The 27,215-nt window shown below is 39.7% G+C and overlaps 1 protein-coding gene across 1 annotated transcript in view; it reads left to right on the plus strand.

Moving 5' to 3' along the window:
- Positions 1 to 24,764, plus strand: part of DYNC1LI1 (dynein cytoplasmic 1 light intermediate chain 1) — a 52,830-nt gene extending 28,066 nt beyond the window's left edge. The window contains exons 3-13 of the mRNA XM_043442622.1: positions 7,924 to 8,040; positions 8,763 to 8,993; positions 11,016 to 11,185; positions 13,372 to 13,465; positions 16,063 to 16,198; positions 16,923 to 17,034; positions 18,932 to 18,991; positions 19,135 to 19,179; positions 19,851 to 19,971; positions 20,989 to 21,144; positions 23,831 to 24,764. Coding sequence (XP_043298557.1) covers positions 7,924 to 8,040; positions 8,763 to 8,993; positions 11,016 to 11,185; positions 13,372 to 13,465; positions 16,063 to 16,198; positions 16,923 to 17,034; positions 18,932 to 18,991; positions 19,135 to 19,179; positions 19,851 to 19,971; positions 20,989 to 21,144; positions 23,831 to 23,943 — 1,355 coding nt within the window. The 3' untranslated portion in view covers positions 23,944 to 24,764. The remainder of the gene's footprint in view (positions 1 to 7,923; positions 8,041 to 8,762; positions 8,994 to 11,015; positions 11,186 to 13,371; positions 13,466 to 16,062; positions 16,199 to 16,922; positions 17,035 to 18,931; positions 18,992 to 19,134; positions 19,180 to 19,850; positions 19,972 to 20,988; positions 21,145 to 23,830) is intronic.
- The last annotated feature ends 2,451 nt before the right edge of the window (positions 24,765 to 27,215 follow it).

Genomic DNA, 27,215 nt, shown 5'->3' on the forward strand with positions numbered 1-27,215 from the left:
CTGAAGAGAGTGTGTTCTAAATGGGAGGGAACAGTGGATCAAAGCCTTGAGGTTGGAATGTTACATTAATACTTAGGTGGCAAGATAACAATACTGCTTTTATGCATATTGCCCCGTGAGTTATTCACGGGACCTCTAAATGGGAGTGAACAATAAGTAGTTGAGCAGCTGAGACTGGAAGGAAATCTGAGCATCACTGGATTATAGGTGGTACTGAAGTCTTGTGTGGAGATTCTCTTGGAATTGTATGTAGAGTGAGGAGAATAGGGGTCTGAAGAAGGAACCCTGGGAAACACAGACGTTGGACGGGGTTGGAAACCTTCCAGGAAGACTTAGGGCCGACCACTGGAGGCAAGTGGGAGGACAGCAGAGGGTGGGGCGGGGAACAGTCTTCTCTGCCCTGTGTGCCTCCTTTCTGTCTCTGCCAGGTCCCAGCTGGAGCAGCCTTTGAGTCCAGCTGCCCCCATCCCCGCCCGTAACACCTAGTTCAGGCCTGCCTCTCGCTCGCATTCCACTAATAGTCTAGCAAGTCCACTACGTATGAACAAATTCTGTTCTGAGAGCTCGTTCATAAGTTCAATTTGTTCCTAAGTGCAACAGACTTAGGCTAGGTACCCAACTAACAAAATTGTCTATAGAGTACTGTGCTGTGACAGGTTTATAATACTTCTCACACAAATTATATGTACGGAAAAAATAAACACAAAAAGTAAAACGTTTAATCTTACAAGACAGTACCTTGCCTGCAGTGCAGGAGACCCAGGTTCGATCCCTGGGTTGGGAAGATGCCCTGGAGAGGGAAACGGCAACCCTCTCCAGTATTCTTGCCTGGAAAAGTCCCATGGACAGAGAAGCCTGGCGGGCTGCAGTCCATGGGGTCTCAGAGTCGGACACGACTGAGCGACTGGTACTCGTCACCGTGTGCGGTGGTGCAATGCAGCAGCTGGCATGCGGGGTCTCTCGTTGCGTGAAGAGGCGGTAAGAGCTACTGACTGGAGGAGGGAAGGGCCGGGAGACGGTAGAGCTGAGGGTGTCAGCGCTAGGAGACAGGGAGAGCAAGCTGCAGTTTCACGCATGCCTGATGTTGATGGAATGCACACTCACATTTTTGAAAGTTTGCAACTTGGAGGTTTGTATGTAGGGGGCTTACTGTATCCAATCTCCTTACTCTCGAACTTAACCTTTTCAGTCACCCTTCCACACTTTTGCGATAGCAGTCTTTCTAAAATGCCTAAATACCACCAGTGACTCTTCAGGATAACATCTAACTATCTGAGACTGGTGTAGGATGCCCTTCGTAATCCGGCATTCCCTCTTTGTCCTCACTTACTGGCCCCTTTCTTCCTCACATCCTACATTTCTTGCATTCAAATTATCTGTCTTTTCTAGAAGGACACTTCTTTGCCTCCAGGCTCTGCATGTGTTTTCCTACTTCTTGGAATGAGTAACTCAGTATGGTTCATGAACACTACAAGTTTTGACTGAAGTATTACCTTCTCTTCAAAACCCTTTTTGACTTAGAGGCAAAACCAGAGTCTTCCTTTGGGCTGGCTTCCTGGTTGTTGCCCATCTCTGGTGTAGTCCTAATGACAGTATCTTGACATCATCTTCTGTTTATCCCTCTCCAGTTTATGAGCTCGTAGGACAGCAGCTTTGAGCTGTGGGTCTTTGTATTCCTAGTGCTTGGCTCATTGTAGTAAATGTCTGTGCAGTGGTTCTCAAAGTGTGGTCCTTGGACCAGTAGCATCAGCAATACTGGGAGCTTGTTAGAAATGCAGATGTGGGGGCTCCGCCCCAGGCTTACTGAACCAGGAAGCCAGGAGGCAAGGCCCAGCAGTGTGTTTTAATAAGCCCCCCAGGTGAGTCTGATGCATTTTTGAGAACCATTAATTCAGTGAAGTGAATGATGGTAAACAAACTCTCATCTCCCGAAAGTGAGGGAGAGCCCTTCCACTTATATACAGACTTTAGAAAAAGGAAACAGCCATGCTATAGTGATGGCTGCAAGAACTTAGAATTGTAAGCATATGTCCTTATGACTGACAGTATATAGATGTGTGTGTGTATTTTTAATTCATTTATTTGACTTGTCTGCATGGCATGTGGAATCTGCGTACCCTGACCAGGGATCAAACCTGTGCCCCCTGGTTTGGAAGTGCAGAGTCTTAACCACTAGTTGTTGTTCACTTGCTAAGTCATGCCTGACTCTTTGCAAACCCATGGATTGCAGCATGCCAAGCTCCCCTGTCCTCCTCTGTCTCCCAGAGTTTGTTCAGACTCCTCTCTGTTGAGTCGGTGATGCCATCCAACCATCTCATCCTCTTCCATCCCCTTCTCCTTTTGCTTTCAATCTTTCCCAGCACCAGGGTCTTTCCCACTGAGTTGATTCTTGGTATCTTCACTCTCCTCTTAACCACTAGATTGCTAGGGAAAATCCCACAATTGATAATGTTGTTGATATGTTGGGGGAGTGTGCAGTTTCCTTGGTTCTGTCTCACTGCACCAAAAATTTGAAATGGCAGACCAGTGTTACACCTCTGTTACAGCTCAGTTTTATTTGGCAAGCAAAGGAATATACATCCTTGAGGTGTGAGGTGGGCCGACCCAAAAGAAGAGAGGGGATCAGTCTTGCTCCTCTTTCTATATATTTTTTCTCCTCCCCCGAGCCTGCCCTGTGTAAAATGGGCTAGCCAGAAGGGCTGTTTGTTTCACCTGACGTTCTCACTCTGGTCCTCGGATTTTCTTTCATTCCTTTTCTTGGGCTTTTCCTTTTTTTGTCTTTTAGCCATCGCCATTTTGGACTCCATTTTCCTATTCTAACTGCCTAACAATATCATGAATTTGGAGTTCTGACCTGATACTATTTACAAGTTAGAATTAGATAAACTAAAAGGAAGACAAAAACTTATAACTTAAGGAATCACTCATCATCTCACCACAGATGACCAGATTGTCAGTGATTATTTCTAACTGATGTTATTGTGGTTTTATTCTTTTGTTTATGCTTAAGATCATCTACAAGTATATTTTTTATTCAGAAATGTTTATATATAAAATATATATTTGAAATGTTTAAAAAAAAGTTGAAGCTAAAGTTTTTTTGACCCTTCTAAACCTACCCTTTCACTTTCTAACATCTGAAATGGAAATTAAAGAGATAAGATAAATCCTGGGTCATATTAAGTGAAGTTTTACCTGACTAATTACTGCCTGTTTTTATGTACTTTGAAAATATAGTGCCTGATGACTTGTATCTACCATTATACTACCAAACAGAATAGTCTCACTGCCTTAAAAATCCTCTGATCATGCCAAGGACCGTCTTTAAAAGCTAGTTTTCCTAGATCTCACTATGATTTAGACTGTTCTGTCTGTTGCTCATGCCCACTTAGTTGACTAGATATAAATTCTTAAATTTTGTTTTATAGTTCTTGAACTACAAAAGCAAATTATATAGAGACTTCCCTGGCAGTCCAGTTGTTAAGACTCTACACTTTCAGTGCAGAGGGTGTTGGTTTGATCCCTGATTGCGTAAAGTCCCACGAGCTGCATGATGCAACCAAAAAAAAAAATTATAAAGTAAATGCGATAAAAACTGTAAAACTGATAACATTCAAATTAGTAATCAGTATAACAAATGATGTTTTGCTGAAATTAAGTAAGCTTAATAGTAAACTGAAGTCTGTGTTTTCATTTTCACTGGTTGAATTTATGAGTTCTATTTTAAGTGTGATCACCATGGAATGGATGTCATTAGCATAGTTATTACTGTTTTCAGCCCAGTTTGTTATTTTGATGGACTCTGTATTTTGTTTTGTCCGCACCACGTGGCTTGTGGGATCTTAGTTCCCTGACCAGGGATTGAACCCAGCTTCAGGAGGGGAAGCACTGAGTGCTGAACACTGGACCACCAGGAAATGCCCTTGGTGGATCATTTTAATAGTTTACTGCAAAAATAGTACTGAAAAATTAGTACTCTTTTTAATGGTAAGTTCTTTATTGCTTAGTTAAGGCCACACTTACTGCTCTCCTGGAAATAGTTTTCTTCCAGGCATCTACTTAAATACAGACTTTTTTCCCAGTTCAGTCCAGTTCAGTTGCTCAGTCGTGTCCGACTCTTTGCAACCCCATGAACTGTAGCACGCCAGGCCTCCCTGTCCATCACCAACTCCCAGAGTTGACTCAAACTCATGTCCGTCCAGTCGGTGCTGCCATCCAGGCATCTCATCCTCTGTCGTCCCCTTCTCCTCCTGCCCTCAATCTTTCCCAGCATCAGAGTCTTTTCCAATGAGTCAACTCTTCACATGAGGTGGCCAAAGTACTGGAGTTTCAGCTTCAGCAGCAGTTCTTCCATTGAACACCCAGGACTGATCTCCTTTAGGATGGACTGGTTGGATCTCCTTGCAGTCCAAGGGACTCTCAAGAGTCTTCTCCAACACCACAGTTCAAAAGCATCAATTTTTCGGCGCTCAGCTTTCTTCATAGTCCAACTCTAACATCCATACATGACCACTGGAAAACCATAGCCTTGACCAGATGGACCTTTGTTGGCAAAGTAATGTCTCTGCTTTTTAATATGCTGTCTAAGTTGGTCATATCTTTCCTTCCAAGGAGTAAGCGTCTTTTAATTTCATGGCTGCAGTCACCATCTGCAGTGATTTTGGAGCCCCCAAAAATAAAGCCTGACACTGCTTCCACTGTTTTCCCATCTATTTCCCATGAAGTGATGGGACCGGATGCTATGATCTTAGTTTTCTGAATGTTGAGCTTTAAGCCAACTTTTTCACTCTTCTTTTTCACTTTGATCAAGAGGCTTTTTAGTTCCTCTTCACTCTCTGCCATAAGGGTGGTGTCATCTGCATATCTGAGGTTACTGATATTTCTCCCAGCAATCTTGATTCCAGCTTGTGCTTCTTCCAGCCCAGTTTCTCTCATGATGTACTCTGCATATAAGTTAAATAAGCAGGGTGACAATATACAGCCTTGACGTACTCCTCTTCCTATTTTGAACCAGTCTGTTGTTCCATGTCCAGTTCTAATTGTTGCTTCCTGACCTGCATATAGGTTTCTCAAGAGGCAGGTCAGGTGGTCTGGTATTCCCATCTCTTTCAGAATTTTCCACAGTTTATTATGATCCACACAGTTGAAGGCTTTGGCATAGTCAGTAAAGCAGAAATAGATATTTTCCTGGAGCTCTCTTGCTTTTTCGATGATGCAGCGGATATTGGCAGTTTGATCTCTGGTTCCTCTGCCTTTTCTAAAATCAGCTTGAACATGTGGAAGTTTGCGGTTCACGTGTTGCTGAAGCCTGGCTTGGAGAATTTTGAGCATTACTTTACTAGTGTGTGAGATGAATGCAATTGTGCGGTAGTTTGAGCATTCTTTGGCATTGCCTTTCTTTGGGATTGGAATGAAAACTGACCTTTTCCAGTCCTGTGGCCACTGCTGAGTTTTCCAAATTTGCTGGCATATTGAGTGTAGCACTTTCACAGCATCATCTTTCAGGATTTGAAATAGCACAACTGGAATTCCATCACCTCCACTAGCTTTGTTTGTAGTGATGCTTTCTAAGGCCCACCCGACTTCACATTCCATGATGTCTGGCTCTAGGTGAGTGATCACACCATTGTGATTATCTGGGTCGTGAAGATCTTTTTTGTACAGTTCTTCTGTGTATTCTTGCCACCTCTTCTTAATATCTTCTGCTTCTGTTAGGTCCATACCATTTCTGTCCTTTATTGAACTCATCTTTGTATGAAATATTCCCTTGGTATCTCTGATTTTTCTTGAAGAGATCTCTAGTCTTTCCCATTCTGTTGTCTTCCTCTATTTCTTTGCATTGATCGCTGAGGAAGGCTTTCTTATCTCTCCTTGCTATTTTTTGGAACTCTGCATTCAAATGGGAATATCTTTCCTTTTCTCCTTTGCTTTTCACTTCTCTTCTTTTCACAGCTATTTGTAAGGCCTCCTCAGACAGCCATTTTGCTTTTTTGCATTTCTTTTTCTTGGGGATGGTCTTGATCCCTGTCTCCTGTACCATGTCACGAACCTCCATCCATAGTTGATCAGGCTCTCTATCAGATCTAGTCCCATTTCTCACTTCCACTGTATAGTCATAAGGGATTTGATTTAGGTCATACCTGAATGGTCTAGTGGTTTTCCCTGCTTTATTCAGTTTGAGTCTGAATTTGGCAATAAGGAGTTCATGATCTGAGCCACAGTCAGCTCCCGGCCTTGTTTTTGCTGACTGTATAGAGCTTCTCCATCTTTGGCTGCAAAGAATGTAATCAATCTGATTTCAGTATTGACCATCTGGTGAAGTCCATGTGTAGAGTCTTCTCTTGTGTTGTTGGAAGAGGGTGTTTGCTATGACCAGTGCGTTCTCTTGGCAAAACTCTATTTTCCTTTGCCCTGCTTCATTCCGCACTCCAAGGCCAAGTTTGCCTGTTACTCCAGGTGATTCTTGACTTCCTACTCTTGCATTCCAGCCCCTATAATGAACAGGACGTCTGTTTTGCGTGTTAGTTCTAGAAGGTCCTGTAGGTCTTCATAGAACCATTCAGCTTCGGCTTCTTCAGCATCCGTTTTTCCCAAGCATCTTTTAAATACTGGCTTCCCTGGTGGCTCAGCAGTAAAGAGTCCACCTGCAATGCAGGAGACACAGGTTTGGTTCCTGTGTTGGGAAGATGCCCTGGAGTAGGAAATGGCAACCCACTCCAGTATTCTTGCCTGGAAAATCTTATGGACAGAGGAGCCTGGCGGGCTACAGTCCATGGGGTCCCAACGATTTGGACACTACTGAAGCGACTGAACAACAATAGCAAAGGCTACACTTATGCCATGAAGTGTTGGGAAGTGGTTTAAAACCAGTAGGACCAGGGCAGTTGAAAACAGCTTTGACTTCCCTGGGACACTTCTTGTGAGTTTGGCTTGCCGCTGCTCTGTTCTGTCTGCATCACTTGGCCTTAGCTTGGCACCAGGAGGATAATAAACACCAGTGCACAGGTTGGTACTGCAGATTCTTGACAGCTTTGACATCTAAAGATAGTTAGAAGATCCAGGATATATATAATTTCTTAAATGCTAACATGAAAATTGAAAATAACTTTGAAATTCTCAGAGAACTCATGAATCTGTAGAAATAAGTCCTTAGATCCAAGAAATACACTTTTATTAAGTACTAGTGACATATTGCCAATAACAGATTAAGTCCATGAAATAGTAACATGTAGTATTTAAAATCACAATATTAAACCTTTTTAAAAAACCTCCTACCAAACCATCAAATAGCTGGCCTAGGTTTAAGCTTCTGAAATTTGTGCCAGGTTTAAGTCACATGATTTCTTGCTATTAATATTTTTTAAGCCTACAGTTTTTGTCTATCCTACATTCTCTCTACCCTTGTTCTTGCTTAACTCACTACCCCCGAGTTACTCACCCCTCTCCTTTGCTACTTACTTCTTGTGGCTTCGTGATCTGGGTGAGGCCAGTCACAGGCCCCTGCGCTGGTCCGTTTTTACCTCCTACCCTTCCTTCATGAGTGGCCCTTGGGTGTGTGCACGTGATGCCACCTGGACCAACTAGAAGTCTTTACCTGAGCGTCTTCAGACTGAAAGCTGACAGAGAGTCTTGTATTCCTTGTAGATTGAATGAGGATGGTGTAAGAGTTGAGCTTCTTAAAAGATAGGCACAGAGGAGATCATTCTTAATAGAAGAAAGAGAGGCTGAACAAGAGGAGTGGAGAAAGTGGAGAGAGAATCATGGAGGTGAAGTCTGCATCTTAATCTGTATAGTTACCTAGTCATCTTCTGGCAAATTACCCTTTTGGTTGAAGCTAGTTCCAATTGGGTTTTTCACTCAGCACACTAGAGAGCATCCTTAAATAGTCCACATTATAATTTTAAAGATTTGTCCTTTTTACAGGTGAAGACGGAGCTGGAAAAACAAGCTTAATAAGAAAAATTCAGGGAATAGAGGAGTACAAGAAAGGAAGAGGACTGGAATATTTGTACTTAAATGTTCATGATGAAGACAGGGATGGTGAGTGTCATTTACTTGTAATTAATTTTTCTGATGTCTGTCTTCAGGTTGTGCTGCTGTCCATATGAATGTTAGTCTTTGACTTTTCTTAGTGTCATTTTTTTTTTACCAGGATTCGTACTATCTCATGCCAGTCAGTAAATAGTTTAGGGCATACTTTTATTGGTTTGGGATTGGGATTTATATGGTGGTATTTTTAAACATCTTAAGGTATTGGTGTGTGAACCTCAGCTTTCTCGCTGACCTTGAAGAATCTGTTTTTCAGTTCCTTTTCTCCCCTGTTTAGTGAAATAAGAGTATTCTGTGAATATTTTGCCCTCCTTTTATCGTCTTCTCATTTTTTGAAAAGAAAATGTCATCTACTTCCCAGCTTTTTTCATCTGATCAGCCATTTTTATCTTCTGTAGACCACTTGCTTTCTCATTTTTGTATATAGTATCTTGAATATGCATGGCTCTATCTTCTGATGGTAAGAATAGAAACACGATTCAGTCTGTGGTTGGGATTGAGAAATACAAAGTGGAGGATGCTCATTTTCTGTGTTGGCAGTTTTCTTGAGTATTTGTTAGAAATTAACTGAATTGGTAGATGTCACCTAAGTAGTTGAACCTTGCCAGAGGAAACCTTTCCTGTGGAGCTGCCCTAAAATACCAGGTAGTATTGCGAGTTGGATGATGAAATGACTATCTTGTTGCCTTGGTAACCTTTTTTGTCTTTTGCAGATCAAACAAGATGTAATGTATGGATCTTGGATGGAGACCCATATCACAAAGGCCTCCTTAAATTTTCACTGGATGCCATTTCTCTGAAGGACACTCTAGTTATGCTGGTTGTTGATATGTCAAAGCCTTGGACTGCTTTGGATTCTTTACAGAAATGGGCAAGTGTTGTTAGAGAACATATTGACAAATTGAAAATTCCTCCTGAAGAAATGAAAGAGATGGAACAAAAGTGTGAGTAGTCTAGACAATACAGATTTTGAAGACAAAATTTCCTAGTTGACTTTCATAATTGTTAGGAATTTTTGAGTTTGAAAAATGTTTAATGAAGGAAACATAATGTGAGTACTGCCTTTGAAATTCAATTTGGATGACGTGCTAGATTTTAATATAGCTTTACACTGGAAACATAAACATAATGGCAGACTCTTCTGAAGAGATGCCCTTTCTTCTTTGCCAAAAGGCCGTGTGTGTTCATTTGCAGAGCAGTATTTCAGGATGAAAAATTCTGAATCTTTCTACAGCTGCTCATTTTCAGTAGTTTAGTTTCTTGGTAAGTGGAACAATCTTATTAACCTTGTCAAAATGAAGTATGTCCATAAGGATGTTAACACTATAATAAAAAGATGTTAAGCTGGTTTTATGGTTTATGAAGTACATAATATATTTTGTATGTGCCCATGTAAGTTGGAAATTTTCATGGAAATTATGAAAATAATATGGGGCGTTTCTGACAAGTTGTAAATCAGTCATCACAATTCTTTATTTCACTGAGAGCTCTTCATGTGTCAGTCTTGCATTTCGTTTAAGGAAATATGCAGATGGTATGCTGCTGTTCTTTGCTGTCATTAGCTGATAACTTTTAGGGGAAATTTGACAGCTTACTGGAATTTATATGCATGGAAACAGTAAAAACTTAAGAGAACGTATACCCTAAACCATTAAAAAAGATATCTCACTGCTTTTAATCTATATCTTTCTTTTCTTGTTGGCCATTGCCTATGGGGCGTTTTCCTGCCTCTCTAAGTTTCTGCCGTAAGGTGGTTCTCAGTCTGTGGTCCCACGGCCAGTAACGGTACAGCTGGGAGTTTGTTAGAAATACATATTCTCAGGCCCTGCCGTAGACTGCTGTGTGAGAAGCTTCTGGTGCGTGCTCAAACTTGAGAACCACGGTGAGGTTTCAGCCTCCGATTTGAAGGGCAGTAAAGGTGTGCACGGGCTTCCTGGTTAGCTTGGTGGTAAAGAATTAACCTGTGATGCAGAAGATACAGGAGACGCCCCGGGTTGGATCCCTGGGTCGCGAGGATCCCCTGGAGGAGGGCATGGTGGCCCACTCCAGTGTTCCTGCCTTGGAGAACCCCCACGGGTGGGGGAACCCGTGAGGCTGCAGCCCATGGGTCTGAGTGAAGCGACTGTGCACGCGTGCAGAGGTGCCCGTGCCCCTGCGTCCACACACGGCCACTGCTCCCGAGGCCCTCTCCCTGACCCCATGTCAGCGCGGGGCGTTTTCCTCCTCTGTGATCCGTGTGATAGTCCCTCGCGCACTTCTCATCCTGTGCCTTTAAACATGAAAATCAGTCATGTGGAAATCCCTGTGTGTATCTATCGTTGGTTCCTTAAGAATTCCTTGAAGAGGAATTACTATGTCAAAGTATACTTTGTTAAGGCCCTTGGTATATTCACAGTAGCTTTTTTTTAAGTGAAGGTTTTGATAGTTTTGCAGATGAGTTCTAAAAATTTATCAGTTTCGCTAATACCTTATTAGTTCTTATGGGAGTGATAGAATAAATATGGCTCAAGATTGCACCTCGATAAAAAGACCTGAATAAAACGTTTAGAGAGAAGTTAATATTAGAAAGTCATCTGGAACCATCTTTTAAATTGTGGACCCCCTGCCAGCACACATTTATCTTTTCTTTTATCCTTTCAAGTGCCCTTTGTGAGTTAGAGAGGAAGAGGGACAAAGCTCAGTTGTGACTTGCTCATAGTAATTTGCACAGATGAACCAGGCCTGCATTGAGCCCCACTCTTTGGAGCCACTCAATGTTTATTCTGCCTCCTGATAATTAATGTGGGTCCAGTGTCCAGTATTTGTATACTGTCTTTGAAACAGATTTCTCAAGCCCTTTTTGTTTCTTAGAAGACCAAGTACGAACTCTAGTAAAAAATGTGTCTAGATTATGGCGGTAAAGCTACCTACTGAAATGAAAAGCTGTTTCTAAACTGTGTATTAAATTACCTTACTTTGATTTGCAGTGGTTAGAGATTTTCAAGAATATGTAGAACCAGGAGAAGATTTCCCAGCTTCCCCTCAGAGAAGAAACACCGCGTCCCAGGAAGAGAAAGATGACAGCGTGCTGCTGCCTCTGGGTGCGGACACGCTGACCCAGAACCTGGGCGTCCCAGTGCTGGCAGTTTGCACAAAGGTTAGTCTGCGTCCTGTAGGTTCTGCTGCTGATGTTGGCCCGGGGCGGACAGCTGTTCATTTTCTAGGCTCCTTGTGGAGGTGACGCATTAGTTTTTCTAGGTAACTTCCAAACTAGAAATAATAGTTTAAAATATTGAATGCTGTTCACATGTTCCCTTTGTGATCTAAATCGTAGTTTTTTTTTTTTTGAAAGAAAGTGTTACTTCAGATGTTCTGTTGTGATCGAATTTCATTTTCCTAATTCTCATTAGACTTCAGATTGTACAGTCAGTTAAGTAGAAAGAATTACATGTAAGATGATGATTATCAAGTTTGTAAAATATTTTCCTGCATTGAGTTATATATGCTGATATCTTGATATATTAGGAGATTATGTAAAATGGACTTGATTTTAAAGGCCTATCAGTGCTCATTATGTAAAGTTGATATGCATCTATCAAAAGCCTTTTATTAAAGAGATTCTGGTAGGGTTGCTATTATAAAAATTCTGTTCATTCTGTCACGGTATGTATACGCTTTATAATAAAATCAGATTTCCTTTAAAAAATAATTTATACTTCATCTTCTCCCTATTTGATCCTAAGTAGTGTGTCTTTACTTTAGTAAGCCACGGACTAGTTAAGAAAATGACAGAACATGTAAATGCTTTTGCTATCTAAAATTATTATCAAAAAGTAATGTGAAATTTGTGCATATAATTGAAAGAGGGTATGGAATTCATCTTTGGAATAAAAATGATAAATTTTAAAATATAGTTTAAGTTTTACTTTAAACACAGCAGAAATTATCAATAACAAAGGAGTGGGAGTACGATTTAAAATAATTAAGTCAAAATTTGTTGCCTGCTTTTCAAATGGTGATTCTGGTGTAGTTAGAAGTGTTACTTGTACCTTTTCTATAAATCTGTGCTTAAGCTCTCCCAATAGAATCCTTTCGTGTGTGGTTTGTTTTGATTTTGTTTGGCAAACAGCTGCTTATTGGCAGATATTTTCCTGCTTTTACACTGCAGATTGCCTCATAAAAGCTCTTATTTTCTAATGAAAGAAATGTTAAGTTTAAAAGGGACCTGAATCAGTATCAGATGAGTCATAAATTCAGAAAATTTTCAAGCCAGAAGAGATCATTTATAGTATTTCATAGAATCTAAGGCACCATCAGTTCTACTTGAGTTTAAGAGCTTTTAAAATGTGTGGGTGTGGGAGAATGTGTGTCTCAGATGAGATGGGTTACACAACTCATTTTAGAGACCCTGGAAATTGAGATTCAGACTACTACTTGCCACATCCTCATAGTTCAGTTAAAAATATCTTTAGTAAACTATCATGCTTTGCCAACTGTCATTATAGTAATTATATGTATCTTTAATAATTTGAAATGCTCTCAGTTCTATAGAATGGACAAATATGCCACATCTTATATGCTGTTTATAAAGGAAAAAGTTCTATGGTATATATATATGCATGACAAAAAAATGACAGATTGGACCCCAATCTGGATTGGACCTTGTTTGTTTTTAAGATTTCATAAGCTTCCAATTCAGAAGTTTTGGTGACGTTACTTGGATGTCATGATGTTTGGAACGTGCTTTAATTTTTTTCCTAACATTTCTTTGTTGCAAGTAGAAATCAGAGTTGTTTCGTTGATTGTACTGGTCACATTTCAGAAATACCCTGTAATTCCCCTTTTGTGCTGTTGGTAAAATTGCAGTGAGAGTAAATAAAAGCACCAGAAAAGTAATGAAGGTCAATTTAGAGTTGTCAGATAATCAGAGGAACAAAGGGGAAATGGTATGCGGTACAGACTCCCTGGATACACAGAGTGCTTTAGAGAACTTGTTCTAGGATGTAAGTCATTGAGTTAACAAGTGTAACCGCCTTTTATAAGCTTGTCCTGTTGTTCTTCCGTTATGTACCAAAACTTTCTCTTTGGTGTTCTCATCACCGAAGAGATCAGTGTATCATAGAAGTCAGTACTTCTTTAAGTAATAAAAGCATTCATTAGTCTCAAGACTCTGACTGAACGTCTCTAGACAGATAGGAGGAATTGATACTCTAGGTCCTGCCGGTCAGTCACCATATCTGAGTTGTAGTTTTGTGATGTTCTCCCACCCAAAATTGAATTTAAATCATTATATTATTATTTAAAGTTAATATTGTTCTTTTTAAAATTATTTTAACTCATCAGTGTGATGCCATTAGTGTGTTGGAGAAAGAACATGACTACAGAGATGAGCATTTTGATTTTATTCAGTCACATATCCGGAAGTTTTGTTTACAGTGTATCCTTTTAATACATTGATTGGTGCAATATTTCTAAGCTGTTTGTTTATTTAAGTAGAGGAGTAAATTGATGAACTTAGAAATTCCATAAAATTTTTTATCTTCCTACCTCTGGTCAGAAATTTCAATTCCCAAGTCATTTATATCTTGGTATTTTGAGATACAAAAGCAGGTACTGAAATATGTAACTTTGATTTGATGTGTTTAAAGTACTGTGATTAAGAAAAATAATTCTTAGACTTATGCAGAAAATTCTAACAAGTTAGCATTGTAAATGTTCTCATTTAAAACTGGTGTTCATTACTTGGGGGTGGGTGGTAGGGCAAGATCAGTGTTTGGGTTTGTGTGTTCTTATTTTTAATCTGTTTCGTATGTTAATCATCTCCAGAGTATGCATTCATCTTCATTGCATAGTCTGATGCAATGGTTTTAAATGGTTTTTAAATCTGGCTGTGCCCATCTAAGACTTAACTGAATTGAAACATTCAAAAGGAAGGCTGGAGAAATCTATGTTAAATTCTGAAAAAGCTTTCTGGATAATTTTGATGATCACAAGGTTAGAAAACCAATCATAGGAATCTTTTGTAGTCTAGGTTGCAAGGATTAGATGAGCCAGTGAATAACATTTATAGCTAAGCAAAGGATAAAATGAATCAGTGAGTGAATGCTTTTAGAATTTCCTGTTGAAAACTTCAGATGGCTTGAGAGCACTGAAGGAGAAGTGTGCTTACTCGCCCCTCCTGGATCAGATGTTTTGCAGTTGCATTCCTAAACCAAAGCTTGTGGGTCTGAAAAGTGACTGAGCGATAGGTGTTAGGAGTAGATAGGAAGAGTAAGTGACGGACACGTGTTTAGAGCGTCCGAAGGCTTTCATCTCCATCAGTGAATGTTGACTTCAAAGACCGCGTGGAGAAAGCCTGCCTGAATAACGAATAAGATCACTTGATACTGGGAGTCTCCCTTTCCCCTTTTCCTTCAGCACTTTGTCCTCTGCTGCGCTTTCTCATGTCACGTAATGGTTAGTTGGGTTGAATTAAAGGGCATTCGTTTGCCAAAGAAAACAAAAAGTGGGAGTAATTGCAGTTAGGTGTTTATGGCCTTTTTTTTGTTATCTTTGCAGATTAGAGAATTTGAGAACAAGCAGTCTCTTTAAATGGTTATTTAAAACTACACTTGAAAATGTATATAGAGAGATGTAATCAGGAAGAAGACTGTCCACTAAAATAATTACAGACCTGTAGTAAAGCCGGTTGATTTTAAAAGAATATAAAACAAATCACTTCAGGAGAGAGAGAGGTGTGTGGGGGGGGGTGTGTCAGTGAGTGAAGTGAAGTGAACAGTAAGTTGCTTAGTCGTGTCTGACTCTGTGCGACCCCAAGGACTGTAACCTGCCAGGCTCCTCGGTCCATGGGGTTTTCCAGGCAGTACTACTGGAGTGGGTTGCCATTTGCCTCTCCAGGGATCTCCCCGACCCAGGGATTGAACCTGGGTCTCCTGCACTGCAGGCAGAGGCTTTACTGTCTGAGCTACCAGGGAGCGAGGGCCACCATTCCAAATCATGTTTCCTTTAAAATTAAAAAGGTTTTCATTGTAATGCAAATTTTCCAGCTGTATAAATCTCCCAAATTATCATAAATTGGTTCTCTCTGTGAGAAAGATTGTTGGCAAGTTCACACAGTTAAGCTTTTACTTAAGATTAAGAAGTTTGTTTCTGCCAAATTAAATATTATGACAAGTTAAGTATATTTAGCAATACTGCTTCAAGGTTCTCAAGCTTTGGTTCCTGTCCTAGAAAATATGAATATCCCAGTTCAGAGGTTAGACCAGTCTCATCATTTCCTCTTGGCCTGAGTCACTGTTTCTCTGGGGACTAGCGTCAAGCGCTGGCAGATCACCCTGAGCAGTGGTCAGAATTTCTGTAGCCACTCCTACCACATCATCTGTCAGTAGTCACTTGGCCCCTTTTTCTACATGCCTCTTTTGATCTTTTGATCCACCAAGTCATTTGGATAAAGGTCAGAGTTAGAATCTGCGTTAATTACTGCGTCTTCATGTAGGCTTGTGTTATATCACATTTTGGTCACAGTTGCCGTGGATTGTTCCTGAAAGCTCCTTGATGGTTCATCTTCTCTGTTCGGTGGCTTTCCTGAGCTTTCTCCCCAAAGTCCTGATTCCTGAGACTAGTAAAAACTATAAGAGATGCTAGTGCCAGTTACCTTTGTTGAAGAGGCAAGACAGTTGTTTTGATAAATAATATCCCTCCTTCATGAAGTTTAGGAAGGTGAAAAGCAAAAACAAATCTCATCTGCATGTGCTATAAATACAGAGGTAGTAGTGGACCCAGTTAATTACCTTTACTTTCTTGGCTAACGAGGTTTTTGCCCTCCTGAGTTAAATCAGTTATGTAGAGATTGTTTTATTTGAATTTAACCTGTGTGAAATACTTTATGGGTTTTATATTCTTGATTACCATGTAATTATATCTGTGGAAATTATTTTTGGAACTAATATGTGTAAATGTTAAGCTGAGAACACAGAATTTTACAGTACCTTTTCATGGAGTTTGTCCAAAAATTTCTTTAACGGTATTATTCAGATGGTGCAGCACTTATTTACACTTCAGTAAAAGAAAATAAAAATATAGATTTAGTATATAAATACATCGTCCAGAAACTCTATGGATTTCCTTATAAGATTCCTGCTGTTGTTGTGGAAAAAGATGCAGTATTTATGTAAGTATGCTTTTTTTTTTTTTTAAATTTTTTTGGCCGTGCCATGCAGCACATGGGATCTTAGTTCCCTGACCAATGGTCGAACCCTTGCCCCCTGCATTGGAAGTGCACAGTCTTAACCACTGGACCACCAGGAAAATCCTACACTGTACTCCTGAGTATATTGTTCTATCATGTACTGTTGCTGCAGTTTGATGCTATATTATCATTTTTGGTTTTGAAGTGAGACCAGTAAACTTTTCCATGATGAATTGATGAGAATCTGTTCCTCGATTATTTTATTTATAACATGCTTTGATCTGTTATCGTTGCCTTTTAGATTTGCTGCTGGCCTGAGCCTTTTTGAAAGGCAGCTATTAGAGCTAACCTATCTATTGGGCGCATGTTTCAGTCAATGTGTTTATTCTTTAATTGGTTATGGTTCATAAAGGGCCCAGTGTATAACCTAGATATGCTTTGGAAAGCTATCTGAATAACTTGGGAGGTAAAACTAATGATTACTTCCTCTCAAATAAAAAACTTGTAATGTCAGTTCTAAAATCAAGAAAATTGATAAGTTTAAGTAGAAATTAGTAAACTTTAACTTGAGTATTGTAATAGATTAATTTCCCATAATTGGTCAGATTTAACTTCATAAAAAATGTTTACCTTAATCTGATCATTGATTGAATGAGAGAATGACTGTATAAATGGTTGAGAATTTATCATTTGCATTTCTTTCTAGTCCAGCAGGGTGGGATAATGATAAGAAAATAGGAATATTACATGAAAACTTTCAAACGTTAAAAGCAGAAGATAATTTTGAAGACATCATAACTAAACCACCTGTCCGAAAGGTAAATTTAACTGTATAGTCTTAATAGTCTTTTAAACTGAGGGGGCAGTCCATAATTTTGAAATTGTAGGTAGAAAGGTAAGGGGTTTCATTTCTATCAGGTCGTGAACTTTACAACCTGGGGCTCAATCAAAAGCCAAGAACACCTTGGTAGAATAACTACGTTAGCTTTTGTCTCTTGAGACAGATCTTGCATCTTCTTCATGGTTATTAGTTGTTCCTACTAGCCCACAGCAGATCCAGGGGCTGCCAGGTTCCATTTTATTCTGTGTTGTGGCATGTCATTCTTAAAATTTTTAAATCTGATTCCAGATGATACTCTTCTTTCATATGTCTTGATTTCACTAAGGATGGTGTTTTATGGTTAGATAGTATAGATGCTTCTGAAAAGCTGTGTAAAGATGAGTGTTCGCATTTAGTAAGTTTCTCACTGACTTTTAATTTGAACGCGCCTCAGGAAAAAGTAATGTTGATTCAGCATATAATAAGGTTCTTAATTAAAAATCCACCGTTTACAGAGCAGTTAGAAATAAGAAACGTAGCATCAAATGAAGACTCATTTGCTGCCTTATTCGGTTTGGGTGTCTATTGAAAGAAGTGCACGCTTTAAAAACAACTTTTTCCCCATTCTCTCTTTTACCAGTGAAATTGTGCTTCAAATTGTTTTTCATTCATTCCACAAATACTTACTGAGCTGCCGTTTAGGACCATGATGAGGTAGTGAATCAGTGTAAATGCCATCACCCACGTGGTGATCTGTGCTTTAGAAAGGAAGCCAAGTGAGGGGATGGTGAGCAGGTGGGGTGGGAGGTTATAGTCCTGGGGATGGTGAAGGCAGGTCTCTGATGAGAGGGGAGAATATGAAGGCACAGGGAAGAGAGGGTGCACATGCCCTGAGGCAGGAGTGTGGAAAGCAGCTGGAGAGGCTGGAACAGAGCCCCCCGGAGGGCCAGAGCAGTAGGAAAGAAAGGCAGAGTCAGGATCGTGCGGGGCCTCATCATTAGGCTGCAGGCAGGACTCTGGATTTCATGCTCAGTGGGATGGAAAGTGATGGGCAGGCAAGTTGGAGTGGGGGTGTGATACAGTCTGCCTTAACCTTTCCAAAGGATCGCCCTGGCTCCTGGGCGGAAAATAAGATGATGGCCTGCCTTGTACAGAAATAGGAGGAGCAGGAGACATTGGCAGCTCCTTTTTTTTTAAATTCTAATTATTCAGCAGATAGAAGAGACATGATATTTTTATTTTAGGAAACCAGGAGCAAGGTGTTCTTCTCCTAACTGGGATATTATTGGCCCTTTTAAAACACCTAACTGTTGTTTTTGTTCAGTTGTCAAGTTTTGTCTGACTCTTTATGAGCCCATGGACTGTAGCTCACCAGACTCCTCTGTCCATGAGACTCTCCAGGCAAGACTACTGGAGTGGGTTGCCATTCCATTGTCCAGGGGATCTTCCTGACCCGGGAATTGAACCCGCGTCTCCTGCATTATGGGAGGATTCTTTACCATTGAGTTACACAGATTTTATAAGCATGACTGATATGCGTGTGGCTCTTGGATTGTGCCGTCCAGTGCAGTAGCAACTAGTTACATATGGCTCTTGAGTATAAAGCAAGTACAAAACTAAAGGGAAAATTCAGTTCCTCAGTCGCATTAGCCATTATTGCAGCTCCTCAGTAGCCACAGGCTAACATGTTGGACAGCACAGATATAGGACATTTATGTTAGCTCAGATCGATATTGGACAGCTCTGCTGAAGGGCCCTGGGGAGGGCAGTCCACCCATGTATATGTGATACAGGTAATATTCATATTCTTGGTGTTTTTAAAAAAGTAATCTAGAGAGTGAGTTATGAATGACTGTAGCATAATGACCTGTTCATTTATGCATTGCTCATTTCAGTTTGTGCATGAGAAGGAAATTGTGGCAGAAGATGACCAAGTGTTTCTCATGAAGCTACAGGTATGAAATTACATCAGAAGCAGACTTAGTATGGTTAATGGTTATGGTTAATGGTAAATGGTTAATGGTTCTTGTACACATTTTCTTTAAAAACAGCAATACATGACTGAATGTCTAACCTAGAATTTTTGTGTGTTTTTCAGTCCCTTTTAGCAAAGCAACCACCAACTGCAGCTGGAAGGCCTGTGGTCAGTATTACAGATCTTGACTAAATGATTAAAATGCAGTGCATATTGTTTTAGTTCTTTTATTTCATTAATTGTATATCTGTCTCTTACGGGTGTACTTGGATATAAAGTTGAATTAAGAACTCCGCTGGAATTTTTGAGATTTTAAAAGATAAACTTTCATTCCCTTTTAGAATATTGAAATCATAAAGATCTATTTTGTACCATTTGTCCTGTATCCATTAGTAGGCTGAACCATTTTTGTATGTTATTTTATAAATCCTCAAAACAGCCGGATGAGGCAAGTCCTAGCCTCATCCCCATTTTGCAGGTGGGGAAATGGAGGCTTTTTAGGACATCATGGCTTGCCTGAGATTATACGTTGGTGGGATAGGATGCAAGTCCAGATTGGAGTCTGGATCTGACTCCCACGCTTCTCTTCATGACCACACTTCATTATTTTTTTGTGTTCCCCTTTTTCCATCGAAGGGAAAATTAGTATGCTAAAATATGAGGGGTCCCTGGTGTTCTGATAACGAGGACACAATTGCTAAACACTTTTGTCCAGGGCTTGCAGCATAAAGGGACCAATGGAAGAGATGGGGGCAGTTGAAAAGGAGTGTTTATATGGTAACTTCTGTGAAGTTGAGCTTTCAGGGTTTTATAAATACGGCTTTCACCTTTTTACTTAGGACGCCTCCCCAAGAGTCCCAGGAGGCTCCCCTCGGACACCAAACAGATCTGTGTCGTCCAATGTTGCCAGCGTGTCACCCATCCCTGCTGGGTCAAAAAAAATCGATCCGAACATGAAAGGTACACGTCTGTCTTTTTAAGAGTAAACAGCACAATGTATTTGACAACAGAAATCTGCCTAGTGTCATCCCACCTCTTGCCTTAGCTGTTTTCTTTTTTATCCAGTAGCGTCTTGTCTTTGTGAATCTATGGAGGTAGGAACTCAGTGAATCAGACTGAACCGTTTTACAGTGTAGTCTTAACATACACTTTGTGGTGTGCACTTTATAAAAGCTTTGTGTTATGTTTAATCACGCTCCTGTAGGTGTAGGTCATTGGAGAAATTCATGTTTTACCTGAAATGGGGTATTTGCAGTTAACAAGCAGAAAAAACTCTGTGCATTATGGTTATTTCTGTGGGAACAGTTGCCCTATGTGGGATTAGTAGTGAGGCTTCTTATCTTTTTATGCCCTCTCCTGATGTTTCTCAGTTGTTCGGGTTACCTCTCATCCACATGCAGCCTTGCAATTTGCCTAAACCTAATCAGCATTCTCTAAATATTAACTAATACGAGCTCCCACCGCCCCTAGTATTTCCTTCCTGTTTGTATTTTTCTTCTGTGAATTGTTTATTGCCCTCCTTTGTCCATTAATCTCTTAGGGCTTCTACTGGTTTTCATATCAGATTGGAGAGCTTTGTGTAATACTTGAAGCAACTATTTCTATTTTTGAAGAACCCCTTTCAAAAGGGATATATATTCCCAAGCAGCATCTGTTTTAAATGCTTTTGGCCTTTTAAAAATAACACTGTATCCTTGTTCAGCAATGAACCCAGCACAGCAAAAGAGAAATAAAATGTAAAGAAAAAATAACACTCTAAGTTTTTAATAATTACCTTACATTCTTAACACTTACTCATATTTTGTTTTACATATGAGTAGATTAGAGAAGTTACCCAGCCTCAAAAGATTAAACTTGGCTTGAATTTGGAACATTTTCTGTGTGTGATTCATTTTCTGTGTGTCATTACTGTAATAATTTACAGAAAAGTGGAATGCTTTGAGAATGTTTTTTATCCTTTTATTTTTTCTTTAATAGCTGGAGCTACAAGTGAAGGAGTCCTGGCAAATTTCTTTAACAGTTTGCTGAGTAAAAAGACTGGTTCCCCAGGAGGCCCTGGTGTTGGTGCTGGTAGCCCTGGCGGTGGGGCTGCAGGCGGAGGCGGCGGCTTACCTCCATCTGCCAAGAAGTCAGGTACTTACTGGAGCTTTCCTTTCTTAATAGCTGTATTGTGCATTGAAAGTGTGCATTTCAGTGTTTTAGTGTATTTACAGACTTACACAAACCATTTTGTTGTTGTTATTTAGTTGCTCAGTCATGCCTGATTCTTTGATACCCACGGACTGTAGCCCACCAGGCTTCTATCCATGGGATTCTCCAGGCAAGAATACTAGAGTGGGTTGCCATTCCCTTCTCCAGGGGATCTTCCCAACCCAGGGATTGAACCCATTCCTCCTGCATTGGCAGGCGGATGATTCTTCACTGCTGAGCCACCAGGGAAACCATGCAAAACATTACCATAATCTAATTTTAGAACATTTTCATCTCCTTAAAGACATCCCCATCAAAAAGAAGGAATTTGAGACAGTTCTAGTGAGATGGTTGAACCTAGAGCCTAATAATACAGAGTGAAGTACGTCAGAGAAAACCAATACACTGTATTAGCGCATATATATGGAATCTAGACTAAGCTGACACTGAGGAAGCTACATGCAGGGAAGGAACAGGTGCAGACGTAGAGCGTGGGCTTGTGTGCACAGCTGGGGGGAGAGTGGGGCGGGTGGAGGAAGTATACGCTCTCAGGCAGGATGGCTAGCTGGGGAGAAGTTGCTGTGGAGCCCAGGGAGCCCAGTCTGGTGCTCTGGGATGGCCTGCAAGGATGGGGTGGGGGAGAAGAGAGAGTGGATGATTTGAGTTGTTGTATCTCAGAAACCAACACAGCATTGTAAAAATCTTTTTAAAAAACTAAAAAAAAAACCCCTAGCTATTAGCAGTTACCCTTCCCTCCCCTACACTCCTCCTAGGCAGTGATTTGCTTTCTTTCTCTGTGTATTTGCCTATCTGAAGATTTCATATAAATGGGAATCATACAGTATATGCCTATTTAAAGTAATGTTTTTGAGTTTCATCCATGTTGTAGCATATATATCAGTATTTTTTTACTGTTGAAAAAAATCCCATTGTGTGGTTCTGCATACATCTTTTATTTATCCATTCACCAGTTGACATGCACATGTTTTCATTTGTCTTGGGTATGTGTCTAGGAGTGGGACTGGGGGGTCATGTAGTACCCCTGTGTTTCAAGTTTCCAAAATGCCGCACCACTTTACATTCCCACCAGCAGTTTATGAGGACCTCAGTTTCTCTACATGCTTTCCAACAGGTGTTATTATTCATCTTTGTGGGTTTTTGTTGTTTTTTCTTTTGGTTTTGCTTAACCAAGTCCAGAATGTCTCTTTGTTAGAGTATTTTTGCATGTGTGTCTGTGTTTTAGAGTGAAATACAATTGATGAACAATAGTGTATTTCAAGTATACAGCCTAGTGATTTGATTTTTTTGTTTTGGCCACACCGCACAGCATGTGGGATCTCAGTTCCCCAACAAGGGATGGAACCCGTGCCCTATGCAGTGGAAGCTCAGAGTCCTAACCACTGGACTGCAGGGTGGTCCCTGGTTTGATATTTTTATACATTACAAAATGGTCACCACTTGTCCATCTTTTTGGTTAGAGACATCATTTCGGCTGTGAAGTTGTATCTCATTGTGGTTTTGATTTGAATTTCCCTGATAGCTAATGATTTTGAAAATCTTTTTATGTGTTTAATAGCCATTTTTATCTAATCTTTGGTGAAATGTCTATTCAAAGTCTTTGCCCATTTAAAATGGGGTTGTTTTTATTATTGAGTTCTAAGTGTTTTTTATATTTTCTGTTTGCTGGACGTTTTTCAAATGTAGAATTTGCAAGTATTGTCTCCCCTATATAACAGACATAGAATTTACAAGTATTCTTGTGTTGGTTGTCCCTTAACTTTGGTAAGAGTGTCCTGTGAAACACAGAATTTTTCAATTTTGATGAAGTGTTTTTTCCTTTTGTTGTTTGTATAAGTACTCTTCAGACTTTCACCTATTCTCCTTTTTTAATCACACCTTCTTGCCACCCTTTTCTCAAGTACCTGCTGCTACCATTTTTAATCTTACAGATTTCTGAGTATAAATTGATTTACTTTCTGGCTTCTGTCACCCTCAGTGTAGAAAAGATAACCTGTCTCAGGACTGCTAATTTAATTACCACTCACTCATCTTTCCAGATTACAAAATTTTATTGGCTATTTTCTGGCTATTTTCTACGTTTGTTCTGTGCCTTCTTATTTAAAACAAACAAACAAAAAAAACCTTTATGAGATGAAATGGTAGGTGCTAGTTTTACTTCTATTTAGTAACAGACCCTACAATTTAACATGAAGGGACTGTAAGGACTTTCCTGGCAGTCCAGTGGTTTAGACTCTGTGCTTCCACTGCAGGGGGAGTGAGTTTGATCCCTGGTCAGGGAACTAAGATCCCACATGCCATGCGACCCCCCCAAAATAAAAAATTAAAAAAAAAAGAAAATGAGGAAATTTGTTTTTAAATTAGGATGTTTATATATATATGTGTGTGTGTGTGTGTGTGTGTGTGTGTGTGTGTGTGTGTGCGCGCGCGCGCGCGCGCGCTTTAGGTAAAGTTTTAGGTGTTTTAGATAAAGATATGTTTATACATATGTTTTTTATATGTGTGTTAGATAAAGTTAATGAAACCATTGGCAGTTGTTAAATGAAGATGCATTGGTGTAAAAGATATTTTGCCTTATGTCTAAATCTTAGTTTCTTTTCCTTCAATGTAGGCCAGAAGCCTGTCCTGTCAGATGTTCATGCGGAACTGGACAGAATTGCACGAAAACCAGTTACAGTTTCCGCTACAACACCTGCATCTCCTACAGAAGGAGAAGCTTCTTGAAGATACCAAATAAAGCCATTTATTCAGTTATCTGGGATAATGTAAACTTGCCTCTGCCTTCTCCTTCTAAAGTGGAATTAGGGAGCTGGAGTGCTTTTTCAGATGGACTAAATTTATGTCCTTTTTTGGTGTGTGTGGTTGCCCATTTTTTAATAAAAGGGAACTATACAGAAAAAATTATTCTACACTATGTAGGATTGCTATTTGCATCGCCACTTTGCATAAGAAAGTAATTTTGGATTTTGAAAAACTCAAATTTATAGATCTGAAATACAGCCATGGGATCATATTCTAAAGGCTACTTAAAATGTCTAGGAGGGTTTGGGAAGGGCAGAAAAATAATATGCTTTGGGCATTTGACTGACTTGGAAGTCCAAGCTTATTTTAGTTAAGACTGTTAAGAAATCTTTTAAAAAGTTATGTGTTAGTTTTGCTGGAAGAGAGGAGATGATCAGTTGTCAGATTTTCCACACCACCGTAACTATACCACCACACATGAAATATGCTGAGAAAACTATCAGGTAGCACTGGATACACTAGTCACTGTCTTAATCCATGGTCCTATAAGTTATCAAAATATGATTTAGAAACATTGGTCAAGATTTGTTTCTTTAACTGAGAAGAAAAAGAAAGCACACTGCCTAAATGTGTACAAGAAAAATGCAGAGGTTGTTAAAATGTAAAGAGGTAACAGTCTTTGGATTTGTCTATATATATATATATTTACCTATATATATATATATATGACTCTGCCTTAATATACCCCTTTTTTGTTTGTGACTTTCAACTGTAATCAGTTAATAAAGTATTTATTCTCTGCATTCAGGTTCAGATAACTTGTTGCATTCTCTTATATGTAAATCTATATTTATCATATAATGAATAAGATTTGTCAGTATTTTAAAGTATTTAACTTCATAGGCTTATTAAGCTTTCTACTCTTCTAAGAGACAAGTAAGTACATGAGATTACTACCTTGTAAGTCTCCTTAAATTAGGAATTTACCTTGATCATTACATCTTTCCTATCAGCATGTCTTGAATTATCGAATCTAATGTCAGCATTCCTAGTAGGAAAAAATAAAGCCCTTTTTATCGTTATTTATTGGGCAGAAGCTGTTTTAAAAGTTCGGTAAATTTGCATAGCTACTTTTACAGGTCCTTACAGGTCAGATCACCTGGTAGTTGTTTCACCGTTTTGATACTCAGTTTTCAGTGCTTGTTTTGAAACATTTGTAAGAACAGTTAGATTTTCGTACTGACGTTCACCTAAAGAACATACATACATACATTTGACCTATTGCTTAATTTCAGATAATTGAGGGAAAACGGTTACTACTATTTACATTGGTCTTTGTTATAACTTTATAATATATATTCCAAAGATTTTTTTTTCCACAAAATATTTGAGGACGACACCTCTACTTTCAAATGTAATTCTTTTATTATAACTTTAAAATCTGTTTAGTTTTATAGTAGTATTTGGCTCCTAATGGTTGAATGTAAATACTAAAATATATGAAAGGGTTATAATTTGTTTCAGTGTGGGAAAAACCTAGGATGTTTGTGGGCATGAAAAAATTAATTTTCAAAAACATTTTGTTTGATAAAATATGAGGGGGAAAATGCCACTGATAAACTCTTAACGATTCTGCAATTCTGGTGGTGTAAAGACCAGTTTTTCTAAACTAGTTGTACTTGAAGTAAGAAACCAGTGAAGAGAATTGTAGACTGTGCTTCAGGGTATACTGTGGGATGTCTGCTGCTTTTGCATGTCTAGACCAAGTCATGTGTTTTGTTTTGTTTTTTTTTCTGTGTACTAGAAAACCCTCAGAATTACTTTGTTACCTGAATTAATTATAACTGTTCACTTTATATGAGGTTTAGTTTTAACTAATTGAAGATCTTTTGTTTAGTGTGGTTAGAGTTTAAACCTTTTTTGGTCCCAATTTTTGCAAGGAAATCTGTTTTTAAATTAATTTTGTTTTAGCCCTTTTAAATTGATGTATACAGTACAGAAAAGTAGACAACTTAACAGGTGTGTGGTTTGAAATACCACAAAGTTACCACATATAACCAGCACCAGCATGGAGAAGGACAGCGTTGCTGGTATTTCCTGTGTGCCCCCTCATCAGCCCTCCCACCCAGCAAGTAACTCCTGCCCTTTCCTCCAAAGCCACAGATGAGTTCTACTTATATTTAAGCTGTATATAAATGGAATCTTAGCGTTCATATTTCTTTGTGTCAGGCTTCTTTCCGTTTTCCGGGCTGCCTCCATTTTGTTGCCTGTAGCAATAGTTACTGATTCTCATTGCATCACACTATTCCTTGTGCAAAAGCGCTGTGATTTCTCTAGCGTACTGTTGACAGGGGTATCTTGGTTTCCTCCTGCTGCGTAACACGCGGACAGAATTTGCTGGTTTAATTCAAACGTGTTATCATGCCATTCTGGAGGTCAGAAGCCCCAAATCAGCTGTGCTACGTTCAAGTGTCAGCAGGTCTGGTTTCTTGTGGAGGCTCCAGGGAGCGACTGTTTCCTTCCTTTCCAGCTTCTAGAGGCTGCCTGAATTCCTTGGTTCCTGGTCCTCTGTCCGTCTTCAAAGGCAACAGCGTTGCATCTTCTAGTCTCTGCTTCCAGCACACCGCTGCTCACTCTGACCCTGCTGCTTCTGCATATCAGGATCCATGGGATTAAAGGTGGCCCACGTGAGTAATCCGCTGTGAGCTCCCCCAGCGCTTCTCTGTCCTTGCCTGCGTGGTTGCTGAAGAGGGATTGAATGTTACTGCCTTGAGTCCTCCATAGGTGGTGTTTTCCCTTTGACTTCTTCTAAGATTTTAAAAATCTTTGATTTTATGCAGCTTTGAATATGCTATGCCTAGGTGCCTAGGGGTGGGGGTGGAGGAGTGGTTGTTATCTTTAGTACTTTCTGAACTTCCTGGGTCTGTGGTTTAGTATCTGACATTAATTGGGGGGAAATTCTCAATAATATTAACTTGGGGGAAATTCTCAGTCACTATTGCTTCAAGTATTTTTTCCATCCTTTTCTCTCGTATCTCAGCGTTCTCATGCATATATTACATTGTTTGTAGTTGTCCCATAGTTTTGGGGTATTCTGTTTCCTCTTTTTTTCCCACCCCACCCCCAGGCTTTTTTTATCTCTGCTTTTTAGTTTTCGAAGTTTCTGTTAACCTATCGTTCAGCTCAGAGATTCTTCCTCAGCCAAGTCCAGTCGACTGATGAGCCCGTGGAAAGCATTCATCGTTTCTGTACAG

The sequence above is a fragment of the Cervus canadensis genome, chromosome 22 (genome assembly GCF_019320065.1).
Source record: "Cervus canadensis isolate Bull #8, Minnesota chromosome 22, ASM1932006v1, whole genome shotgun sequence".
Classification (NCBI taxonomy): domain Eukaryota; kingdom Metazoa; phylum Chordata; class Mammalia; order Artiodactyla; family Cervidae; genus Cervus; species Cervus canadensis.